Source organism: Quercus lobata, chromosome 10 (assembly GCF_001633185.2).
Source record: "Quercus lobata isolate SW786 chromosome 10, ValleyOak3.0 Primary Assembly, whole genome shotgun sequence".
Lineage (NCBI taxonomy): Eukaryota > Viridiplantae > Streptophyta > Magnoliopsida > Fagales > Fagaceae > Quercus > Quercus lobata.
In genome coordinates this window covers 16,926,579-16,938,900 of record NC_044913.1, presented here as the reverse complement: position 1 = coordinate 16,938,900, position 12,322 = coordinate 16,926,579, and the positions used below count along the sequence as shown (strand labels likewise).

Sequence of the window (12,322 nt, the reverse complement as noted above, 5' to 3'; positions counted from 1 at the left end):
TTGTTTTTTTTGGCCTAATCATGGCCAATTTGTTTGTTGCACCGACGTACTTTGCCAGCTCTCGAATGTATGGTCCTTCTCAAAAATAAGTGACAAATTAGAAATCTTTAAGTCGCCCTAATAAACTCTGTCCTAACTATCAATGCAAGTGTTTATATCTAAAAATATATTTTGGAGTTTATAAAGGAAAGGAATGGATAAAATAGAAAAGAATGGAATGATATTAAACAATGATCTTATTGTTGTTTGGAAGATTAAAAAGAAAGGAATGGAAAGAAAAATAACTTTGTTTGGGAGTTGAATATGGAAAAGAATCATTTAATAACACTACTACTATATTATTTCTCTAATAGGGGTATAGACATTTAAAAAATAGATAGATAGTATTGGGACTTCAATTTTAATTCATTAAAACACATTACATTCCCTCCGATTTCTCCTATTTTTTTAAAGGATTGAAAAATGGGCTCATATGGGAAATGAATGAAGTGTGTGGGAAATGAATGAAGTGTGGGTTCATTCCATTCCCTTTTATTAAACTTCTAAACAAGAATTTTTTCTTTATCTTTTATTCCCTCTCATTCCTCCCATTCAGATAAGATATATGACGAGTTTTGGCTTATACTGGCTTTATATATTATATGTAACTTGGGAGAAAATGCTATCAACTTCAATGTAAGTTTAGGGACAAAGGACAATCGTGCAGGAGAAAATGGGCAAATGCCCTTTCAAAAAAAAATCCAACATTTTGCCTCATTTCCCAAACTAATTAGGGAAATGCTCATCTTCTGAAACTCAATTTTCTCAAAATCGAGTTAAAAAAAAAAACAACTGGAGCCCTATAGTGGCGTTTTAAGGAGCCTATAGTGACGTTTTAAGAACTTATAGTGGCGTTTTGTAACTCGATTTCCATGAAGTTGAGTTACATGCAATTTTTTTTTTTAAATTTTTTATTTTTACCTATAACTTGAGTTTAAGGAGCTCAAGTTACAAAATGCCACTATATGTCCTTAAAACGTCACTATAGGCTTTTTAAAAACGCCACTATAGGACTTAACTCGATTTTAAGAAAATCGAGTTTCAAAAGAGAGGTATTTCCCTAATTAGTTTGGGAAAGAGGGCAAAATGCTGAATTGTTTTTTTAAAAAGAGCAAAGGCCAATTTTTTCCCAATCATGCATGTAGTAAATGCTTAGATTATATTTACAAGCACTTCAGGTGCATTTAGTCTCCTCTAAATTGTTGGAATATTCATATGTGAGTAGTATGGCAAGAGTGGGTGTTTAATATAAACAATTGGGCCCAAACTCATTAGTTTAAGCTAATGGGGTAAATGATGTCTCCATATATTATATTAACCCCTTAATCGGAGTAACCCCATAGTGTTATCTACTTAAAAATGTTGTATCAGAGTTTTAATATTACCACAATTTTGGTAGGAGATTGAGATTGTGTTCTGAATCAAAAGGAGCCACTAATAAGAAATGTTATGAAATATGGATTATGGATTCTTCTTTTACCTTTCATATGTGTATCCTAAGAGGGAATGATTTTACAACCTCAAAGAACCGAAAAGTGGTTCCTACATGGGTAATGACCAAACCTGTGAGATGTTGGGGATAGGTAAAATCAAGCTAAAGTTGCATGATGAAATAATTTGTTCTATGATTGAAGTTTGGGATGTATAGGACTTGAAGACAAATCTTATCTTAGATAGTTTGTTACTAGAATCCAAGGGTTTCAAAAGTTGTATAGAGAATGGAACTTTGAAGGTATTTGTGGGTGACCTTTTTGGAAAACCACCTAAACGCTGAGATTGATGGAGATGGGCTTCCAAGGGCAGATGGTTGTTTGTTAGGAGGACTGGGTTTGGCTCACCACGGCCTTATTAGGCCGTTCTACGAACCAATCTGTGCACAAAACATGAACCCCTCAACACAAAATGTATAAATTGGGTAGATAATAAGGAACAATAAGTACATAGCACAAAATATGCAAAATAAAAGGAAGGGGATCCCCGAATAGGGGTGATATTATACTTTATTAGATTGAAAATTAGAGTACACTGGGCCTCACTTTGTGAGGATTTACCACAAGGCTCAATTAGAGCTCAAAAGTCACAGACTTGAGTAATTCCACCAGAACTTTCAAGACTTATGAGGTTTGAATCTCCTTGAATCCAAGTGACTCCCTCAAGTGCTGAATATTGACCCTTCTATAATGCTTCTAAACTTAATACTTTTCTTATATTTTCTCTCCTAATTACTTGAATTTTTGCTCTCTAAATGCCCCCGTTGGCTTGATTCCTCCTCCTTTTATAGTGCTCTTTTAGGGTTCTTTAAATTACTATTTTCCCCTTTAGCCCTTTTGGATACTGGAAGGGTTGAAGGGACATTGGTGGCTGGTCATTTCCTATTCTTCCATATTTCATTCTCTTGAGAACTAATGGCTGAAAGCCCACCTGCTGGCCTTCCTCTTGTGGAAGATCCTTGTGAGGTAAACCTAGATTCTTTTCTGAGTCCCCAGATTATCAATCCCCCTCCCAAAGCTTCAAAAGGGACTTATCAAAATTATGAAGTCTTGAGGTTGACTTTCCACAATTTGTCTCTTTTCTAGGAATGGGGTGAATTCCCTTTTGCAGATGGTGTAGTCGGAAAAGGTCTTGACCACTTTCCTCTTCCTCCTTTCTTGCCCTGCCGGAGGTCCCTTGGTTTCCTTAACAAGCATTGAACCTGAAACTATCATCTATCCCTGTCACTCTCCTCTGGCTCCTATGAGCTGACGTTAACAGGCCCTCCTTCGTTCTTCGTGCTTCCTTTGAGAGATATCATGAGCTGTCCATATCTTGTTCAACATGCTTTTGTCTTCCACGAGGATTTGCTTCCTAAGCCTGGTAGATTCTCATGTATTTTAGGCCCAGATTATACTTGTTCTTTATTTTTCCTTTTTTCCTTTTTTTTTTTTTTTTTTTTTTTTTTTTTTTTTTTTTTTTTTTTTTTGCGCTTCTTTGATCATCAGGATCTCTTCATGTTGTTGGGCCAACTCTTCATTTATCCCTCCTTTTCCAAGGCTCAAGACCAGTCCCTTTTTACCCTTATGGGTCGGGCTCCTCTTTATTTCCTCATCTTCTTTGTATTTTTTTTTTTTTTCATTTCTAGCGGGCTGGGCTTTTCTTACCTCCATGGGTCTGGGTCTTGATCACATTTTTGGACCTCAACAGTATTATATAGAGCAATATTAGTTGTGATGAAGGTCATGCGTCAATAATACTTATCCTCAAAGGGTGTAATGTCACAATTTTTTATAAAGTTAGGGAAATTGCTTTAGAAACTACTAGGCTTTGACACATGCATTTGAGACATATCAGTGAGAATATTTTCCTAAGGCTCATAAAGCAAGGCTTTTTAAAGGATGATAGGACCTACAAATTAGAATTTTGTGAACATTGTATTCTAGGGTTGCAACTAACAAATCAAATTTGGCATAATAGTTCATCAGACTAGAGGTTCTCTTTCTTATGTACACACAAATGTATTAGGGTTTGCTAAGATTGCTTCTCTTGGAGGTAGGAACTTGTAGAAACTCCATTTTGCGCCTCTCATAAACCTCACTTGCATTGCATTGCATATTATCACCATTTCATGTTTCTAAGGCAAGACTGTAATTTTTAATATTTGATCTCCAAATTGTTTTCATAAAATAAATCATGAGGTTATAATGATCAAAATGATAGTTTATGAGCATCAATTGGGTCGCCATATTAAAAGATATCAATGGATCAAGTATTAACAATAAAGTGTACTTGCATGAATCTGGTCTTGAGCATAGGTGATTATGATATCTTACTTCTAATTGATCTATTTTTAGTCCTATTTAAATTAAATGATATGTCATATTCCCATTGGCTGATGAAAGGGTTTAGGTAAAGTTGCATGCTTCAAATTTAATCCAAAGTCAAAGCATTTATTGATTCCCAAAAAAATAGGCAAAAATTGATTAATTAGACAAATTATTAATTAATTGAACTTAGAATTTGGAATTAATTTGCTATCTTGAGGACCAAGAAATTTAGAAAAGGAAACTAAAATTTGAAGGAAATAAGATCTTAGTTGAAAAAAAATATGGATGGATTCGAAATGGAAAAGATCCAGGAGGATCTAGACCAAGTGCCAATCGACACTTGGAATAGAATCCCACAAATTTCCTTCCTTTTCAGTTCGTCTTGCTCCTCATTCAATTTAGCCTTGATTCCTATGTTTTTTCTTTAAAAAGCCTAATTTTCTAGGAGTCCTACATTGCTTAGAGAATAAACCTTAGCTCGACACATCTACAACAAATACCCCTCACCTTCGGTCCAAAAACACACCGAATATCCAAGAAACTCTCAAAGCTTCCTAGTATATTGAGATTTCTCTCTCTTTCTCTCTAGAGTTAGTAGTAAGAAGGTGTCTTGGACTTCCTCATCTCAATTCTTTAGAAGGGATATTTTGGACCTCATGATCTCAAGCTACCAACTTCTTACTTACAAAACCCCCTCTAGAAGTGTTGTCTAGCTTGGAGTGCTTAGAAGTGCTGGTGTATACAGGTAAGGTTTTTAAACATTCCCTTTATTTTATGCCCTAGATTTTTAGATCTAAGCATGTTTAGCTTTGAGGTTTTTCACATGTTCTTTGTCTGCTAGCATGTTAGATTTAGTATGTTCATAGCCTTTGCATGAATTAGGGTTTTTCATTTTCAAATAACATGTTCACATGTTCTTAGATTAGGGTTTTTCAATTTCAAATAATCTATTCAAATTTTCTTAGATTAGGGTTTTTAATTCAATAATATGTTCAAATGCTCTTAGATTAGGGTTTGTCTCACATCACACACATATTCACCATCTCTTTCAATATCCAATATATGCATGCCTAGAATAGGGTTTTATTATGTTCATATCACACACATATTTACCTTGCAATCACATGTTTTGGATGATATAAACTCTTAATGATATGATCTAATCATTGGCCATCATAGTTTAGAAGACGGTTTCACCCGATAGATTAGGTGCCTAACAATTTTCCAATCCTGTAACCTAGTCCCCGAACTTAGATCAATGGTTAGTAGATTAGACTTTTCCCTTGTAATCTTTTCTTTTTTTTTTTTTTTTTTTTTTTTTAAGATTGTATCTAGGACCAAAACAATATAATTTTTTTTAAAAAAAAATTATCAAAGAGATGTACAATTTCAATTCATCAATAAGAATGATAACAACAATAGAACATCCACTATCTCTTGAGAGGCAATAAACATGACTCCACCCCCATTCACTTTAGTTAAGTGCCAAAACCTTGTTTAGGTTGAGGGGGGGGGGGGGGTTCTCACAGAATTATTTTATTACTTTTGTTGGTGACTATTCCCATTGAGTTTGAGTTGACATTGTGAGGAACAAGGACAAGTTTCTTGAAGTGGAACAAATTTATTGAAATTCAAATAGATTGTAAGATAAAATGGCTTAGATCTAATAATGGTGATGAATACAAATCTTATTCATTTTTGAAAGTCAGCAAAGATGAGGGTATTGTTTGTCATTTCACTATTAAAGGTACCCCATAAGAGAACGGACTGGTTGAAAGAATGAACAATACCTTGCTGTAAAAGGTAAGGTGTATGTTATCTTAAACAAACTTGGATATATAATTTTGGGCCGAAGTCGTGATATATGCATATCATATCATCAAATGTTTGCTTATAGTTGTGAATTAAGGGAAGACTCCCTATAGGTATGGTCTAAATTTTCTAATATTGATTATGACTCCGTGCACATATAAGGTTTTTCCACATTTTTTATATCATGTGAAGGATTTGAAATTAGATCCTAGAGATAAGAAATCTATTTTCATAGGTTTTGATTCGAGTGTGAAAGGATATAGGCTTTGGTGTCCCAAGTCAAAGAAGATAATTCATAGTCACGATGTTACAAATATGAATATGAGATTGTCAAGTCTACCAAGTAGGTGGAGGTTAGCTCATTCGAAAGTGGTTTGTAGCAAATAGAGTTTGAAACTAATATTGTTTTTCTTCGAACTATGTTGACAAATACAATAATTTTAGGGTTGATCAAGGAAATAATTTAGATGAGAGTGGATCTACAACTTTAACACCTTCCCGATTGATATAGTCCAATGCAGTGAAAAGGCCCAAACAAAAATTTCATGTGCATCTTTTCTAACCTGGCTAACTTTAATAAATTCTTATATACAAGTGGTGCGGAAAAATTTTGACCACCCTCAAAAAACCCAAACTCCAATACACTTAAATAACTCTCAGAAAAGGCTTTTGTTAAAGGGGAGACAAACCAAAGTTTAATCATAAGTTATTATGTAGAATACTCACACATGAATGAAGAGATTTGTTGGGATATTCATGTGTGAGTTGTGTGTAAGTAGTAAAGTCACACATTAAATAATAATAACAAGAGTAAATTGTTAATATAACATAACTGGATCCAAATCCATTAGCTTAAGTTTTTAGGTCAAGTGGTGTCCCCCATATGTTATATTTCAATTGAAATATCCTCAAGTTCTTATTACCCCAACATAAATATCTATTAGAATCTATTCCATATGCTTATTTTAGACTATAACATGAGCCTTGGTGAATATAATAATAATAATAATTGAAAGTTCAAATAGCATATAAAACACCAATGAACGTTTAGACCCCCAAATACAAAATTACCAACACAAGCTTATAATTAAACAGTATATGTGCAGAATATGAAATATAAGTTATATCCAAATTGGTAACACACTCTAAACCATAATTAATTACCAACACAACAGCAGTTAAAAGGTAAAGAGAAAGGAAAGAGAGATGCAAACACAAAGATAACACGGCGATGTGTTATCGAAGAGGAAACCGAAGTACTTGGCGAAAAACCTCTCTGTCGTCCTCTAAGCGGTCAATAATCCACTAGAAAATGAAATTGGGATACATGAATAGCAGAAGACCCTCCAAGCCTAATCTACCTAGTACATCTAAGTCCTTCAAACTTCTTGCTTCAACAGGGTTACGCCAAACCTTATCTTTTCTAGTTTACCGGATCCCGCAATAAGCCTATTGCATCAACCAAACGAATTAGTCTTCTCTGAACTGCTTCCTAAGCACCAAAACACCTCCTCATTGATATAAGTATGGTGAGATAAGGATTTGACAAATGTACCTCTCAAGGATATGTCAATGGAGAGGGTGAGAGTAAAGGAATTTGGAGAATCAAATGATAAAGATTGTGGATGAGTCAATCTTGTTTTCTCTAGGGTTTCTCTCTCAAAATTCTTTCTGGAATCACTTTATATTTCGTGGGTATAAGGGTATTTATAGTAGAGTGTATGAGGAATGCGAAAAGTTAGTTTTCATCCAAACAGGGCATTCTGGAGACTTAACCTTACGATTGGAACGAGTCATGAGTCTGAGTTGTGAGCTAACTGTCTGGCCAAACTGGAATTTTTTTCCTGTATAGTGCTCCAGTTGTCGTGACCCTTCAGCTCCCCTGCATGCTCCACACATGTGCCACTTTGGCAACTTGCCAGTCGCAAGATCCAATCGCGAGACTTTTTTGATTGCACACATCTTGAGTTTTCTTCACACTCTCTCACACACAACCCTTACATAAATCCCACCTAAATACAGGGTATCTAATTGCTAAATTACAAGCAAATTTGGCACGGAATAAAATCAACACATGATTGAATAAATTCAACCTTACAATAATAATAATAATAATAATAATAATAATAATAATAATAATGAATCATGCATTTTAAATTTTATTTGTACGAATGAAAGGACTTAAACCAACGATATTCAGTATATAATAGTTTTAAAATACTTGAAGGCATTTCTTTACCATAAAAGGTTTTTTGCAATTCATTATTTAATTAGTCATACTACTTACACGTGAATATTCTAAAATCTCACGCTTCTCCCTTGAATAGAAACTTTTTTTCTTTAGTATTCAAGTGTCATGTTACCATCACCAATAGTGTGCCTTTTACTCAACCATGGGTGAGGCAAATATAGGAGGCTTCCTTGCACAATTATGAAAATCACTAAAATTCACCTAGTAAAACTTTTACTCAAACATAGGTGGAGTGAATGTGGGAGTCTTTTGCTTTCTACTTGGTGGAATCCACTAACAACTACTTGCCCTTAATATCAGCTTTGATACCATTTGTTGGGAGAAGAGAACACCTTCTTTGACGTGAAAAAAAAAAAAAAAAAAAAAAAAAAAAAAAAAAACCCTTTCATTCCACGCTAAGGAATAGGAATTTGAGCCAATTTCTACAAAGGTGTACTAGTAGGGTTGTAAACGAGCTGAGCTTTGTCGAATAGTGTATGTTCAAGCTTGGCTCGTCAAGAAAAATAAAAAACTCGAGCTTGGCTTGAGCTTGTGACAAACCGAAAAATAGTGTTTGAGCTTGAGTTTGTGGAAAAGCCAAAAAGCTTGAGCTTAGCTTGGCTTGATTAATTAGTCAAGTCAAACTCAAGCTTAATATTAAGCTTAAACTTGAGCTTAGGTCAAGTTTTTGAGCTTGAGATCTAAAAAAATTACAATATTAAATGCTTAAATCTCTAAGATTAAGAAAAAAGAAAAAGAAAATAGTATGCTCATTTTATCATGCATTTAGTCTTACTTATGATTAACTATTATTCAAATTAATAATTTACATAATTAAATTAATTCATTCATCATTCCTTGTCTACAATTTCAACAATTGTTCAAAATACAATTTTTACATTCACGTTAGATGGTGAAGGACTAGAAAAATACTTATTTGTAATTGTTATGAATGAGAAAATACTAACATGTTCATAACTTTACTTTAAATGATTGATAGAGAATGATCATATGTGACCTACTTAATTATTTATTTATTTTTAAATGTAATTACAGTCTAAAGTGGTTATTGATCAGTTTAAAGGAAATGAAAAAATTAAGGTAATATAGGTAGTGATCTCATGTTGGCCATGTTATTATTAAGATATGTGTAATTAGTATATTTAACTAACACATATAAACTTATAAATGAGTTTATGCTTGAATTGTTGTGTATCAAGCCTAATAGCTCATGAGCTTGTTCGTGAACAAATTTTTTTGCTTGGGTTAGGCTTGTTTATTAAACGAGCCTAAAACTAAGGCTCAAACTTGGCTTATTTATAAACAAACAAACATGAACAAGCTTTTTATCGAGCCGAGCCTGAATTATTCATGATTGACTTGGTTCATTTACAACCCTATGTACTAGACTCTCTCCTTGTGCCTACAACATCACTAGAAACACCCATAAATAAACATCCTTTAATAAGTATTGGGACCCAATTATAGCACCTAATTTTTCCCATTGGTGTAATTCTATTAATTATCTCTCATGAGATTTATCACTCCTTTATAAAATCATGTATAGTGACTAATAAAGATAAAGGAAAATACACCCCCCTGAAAAATCTTTCACCAACAGTGCAATATTCTGGAAGATAGATAAGCCTGGTTTGTTAACCTCATTCATTAATATGCATTAACAAACTGGGGCCCATTCTGAATGAAATCCTAATCCTTAATCAGCATCTTAAAAAATCTTCTAGATTATTTTTTTTTTTTTTTGCTGAAAAAAAAAAAGGGGTCTCTAGATAAGCCTGGTTTGTTAGCCTCGTTCATTAATATGCATTAACAAACTGGGGCCCGTTCTAAATTTGATTCACACGGGGCACAGAGGAAGTAATGGTATCATCATGAAAATGATGACTACATGATCAATAAGACAATAACCGCAATAATATCCTAATGTTTTGGATTCTATGATTCTGAAATCAAACCCTAGTAATTTTCAATATTCTTTAGATATACCAAAAAACAGGAGCACAAAGTACAGTTATCAGCTTAGCTCTAAGAAGATAAGAAGAGGTTTATTACTATTTTCCAGTACACATAGCGTATAATATAGATGAACTTATTAATTTACAGTTTTACTTCCTCCAGTGAGGGATTGTTATCTTTCTGCTTGGGCTAGAAAGGAGTTATACAAAAGCTTAAAGACCTAAACCACAAAAAACAAAGGGGAAACCCCTAAAAACCTAGGCAGCTGGACTTCATTTTAGAAAAACACTGCATTGTCCTCTAGTGGCATGTTAATTAGGTCATCTTGCCCCTGAGTTGTGCCATCATCAAACAACCACTTCTCTATCAATTGGAGAGGGACTTGAGTCTCCATATTTGACTTGCTTTCATCTTGGAAGAGGCTGGTTTCTGGTGTCAAATTCGCTGTCTCATCCACCGACACAGATTCAGAGGTGGAAGAATTGAAGCTCAACAGTGAGTCAAAAGCTTGATCTGGTGTTGTGGCACTTTGTGCCCCTTCACTAGAACTGGAACCAGTTGCCCCAAGGTTGTTGTTTGAGGAATTCTGAGTGGTTTCTGAGTTTGTCTGAGCTGATTTTGGTGATGAATTTTTCTTCCAGTTCTCGAGCAATCGAGCTATGTTGTCAGCACTTGATGCATATGTGGATGATGCTTGATATGGTTTGGTAAAAGGGTGATAGCTACTATTAGAGGGCTTTGAATCAGGCAATTGGGTTGGTTTGTCAAGGGATAAAGCCTCACATAGAGCTTGCTTAGCCATATGGATATCTGTCTGGAGCCTTCTCTCCCACTGACCCTTCGGCTGTGAGGATAAGAACCCATCTTGTTTTTGTCCATCAGGACCAGAATTAAGCTTGCTGAGTTTCTTTTTTAAATGGGTGTTCCAATAATTTTTTATATCATTGTCTGTTCTCTGTGGAAGATAGGATGCTATGGCTGCCCATCTGCAACAATTTATAATAAAAAAAATTCACATCAACATATGGAAATAAAATATCTCACTTTCACTCCCACAAAAATAATTAAGCAACTTAAAAAGCACATCTAAAATCATTACTTTTCATTAAAAAAAAATAACAATGAAGGAATCTTCCTGTTGGGATTTGGAAACCTAACAAATGAAAATCATAACCGAAAATTTTGGAAACCATGAATTTCCACTTCACCTCAGCTAGGGAGAGAGAGATTTTTTACCTATTACCCAAAAGAGCTTGGAGGTGGACTATCATCTTCTCCTCATGATCAGTGAAGTTACCACGCTTAATACCAGGCCTGAGGTAATTAGTCCATCTAAGTCTGCAGCTCTTACTGCATCTGAGCAAACCTGAAAACCAGTGAGTAAAACCAGTGAGTAAAGAATACAAACCAGTGAGTAAAACCAATTCTACCATAGAAAGAAACTAAAAACTCTTCAATATATTACAATTTACTACCAAGAAAAAGAAAGAAAAAAAAGCGACAAAGAGGACAGTAAGGAAGGTACACGGGTATTAATTACTTAACTTTAATGATCAAACCAACCCAAAAGCAAACAAAAAGCATAGAAAACGGGGTAAAATTTACTATCCCAGAAGAAGAAACTTTAAATAGAGAGAAAAATGTAATTAATTTTACCTGTATTGGTGGGAACTGATCTCCAATTTCCTGGACCATGTTCTTGAATGTAAGAGACCAATATTATGTCTTCCTCTGGAGTCCACGGACCTTTCTTCACTCCAACTTTGTCACAGCAAGGTGGCCTTCCCATCTCTCTCTCTTTCTCTCTCACTCAAAGTTTTCAAAGATTCCTCAACAAATAGTCTTCCTTGTGATCTCTATAAGGTCTCCTTTCTTTCTAATAAGAGATGTATAGACAGGAGTCCAAGGTAGAGTGTGCCTTTTCTAAAGGGCATACCTAATACTGAATATATATAGAGAGCGCGAGAGAGAGAGAGAAGGCTAAAAAACTGTTTATTACACGCTGACCAACAAAGAGAGGTAAAAGGGTTTGCAACAGGAGTCAAAATGGACAGCAAAGGGCATTTACTCATTGCTTGTAAAAAGTCAGCTATGCCAACACACACTCTCTTTCTCTCTGTCTAAACCGTGTGGCGTTGAATATCGATCCAGTGGCGGCACCGAAAAGGAAAAAAAGAAAAAAAGGAAAGAACCCTAATTTACTGTTCTCTTCTTAATCGGATATGTATTAATATGAAGTGGGGAAGCGGCTAGCTTTTCTAGCAAAATCCTTGGCATTTTTTACACAAATGAAGTTGTTTTCTTTTTTTTTTTGGTTAAAGAGGATGAAGTTGTTTTCCTGGATTTGAACTTCAATCCTCGTGAAGTGTGCAAAATGTTGATGTGGCCTTTTTAACTTCTCATAGATATGATGAATAAAAACTATTCCATTTGTATTACTGTATTGTTCTGGTTCTAGAATTAT

General features: G+C 34.5%; 1 protein-coding gene across 1 annotated transcript; it reads right to left on the bottom strand.

Moving 5' to 3' along the window:
• Positions 1 to 9,846: 9,846 nt before the first annotated feature.
• Positions 9,847 to 11,816, bottom strand: LOC115965870 (myb-related protein 306). The gene is made up of 3 exons (XM_031085162.1): positions 11,515 to 11,816; positions 11,095 to 11,224; positions 9,847 to 10,844 (listed from the first exon to the last, which is right to left on the bottom strand). Exons 1-3 carry the CDS (start codon positions 11,645 to 11,647, stop codon positions 10,136 to 10,138), a joined length of 972 nt encoding a protein of 323 aa, XP_030941022.1. The 5' UTR covers positions 11,648 to 11,816; the 3' UTR covers positions 9,847 to 10,135.
• Between the last annotated feature and the right edge of the window lie 506 nt (positions 11,817 to 12,322).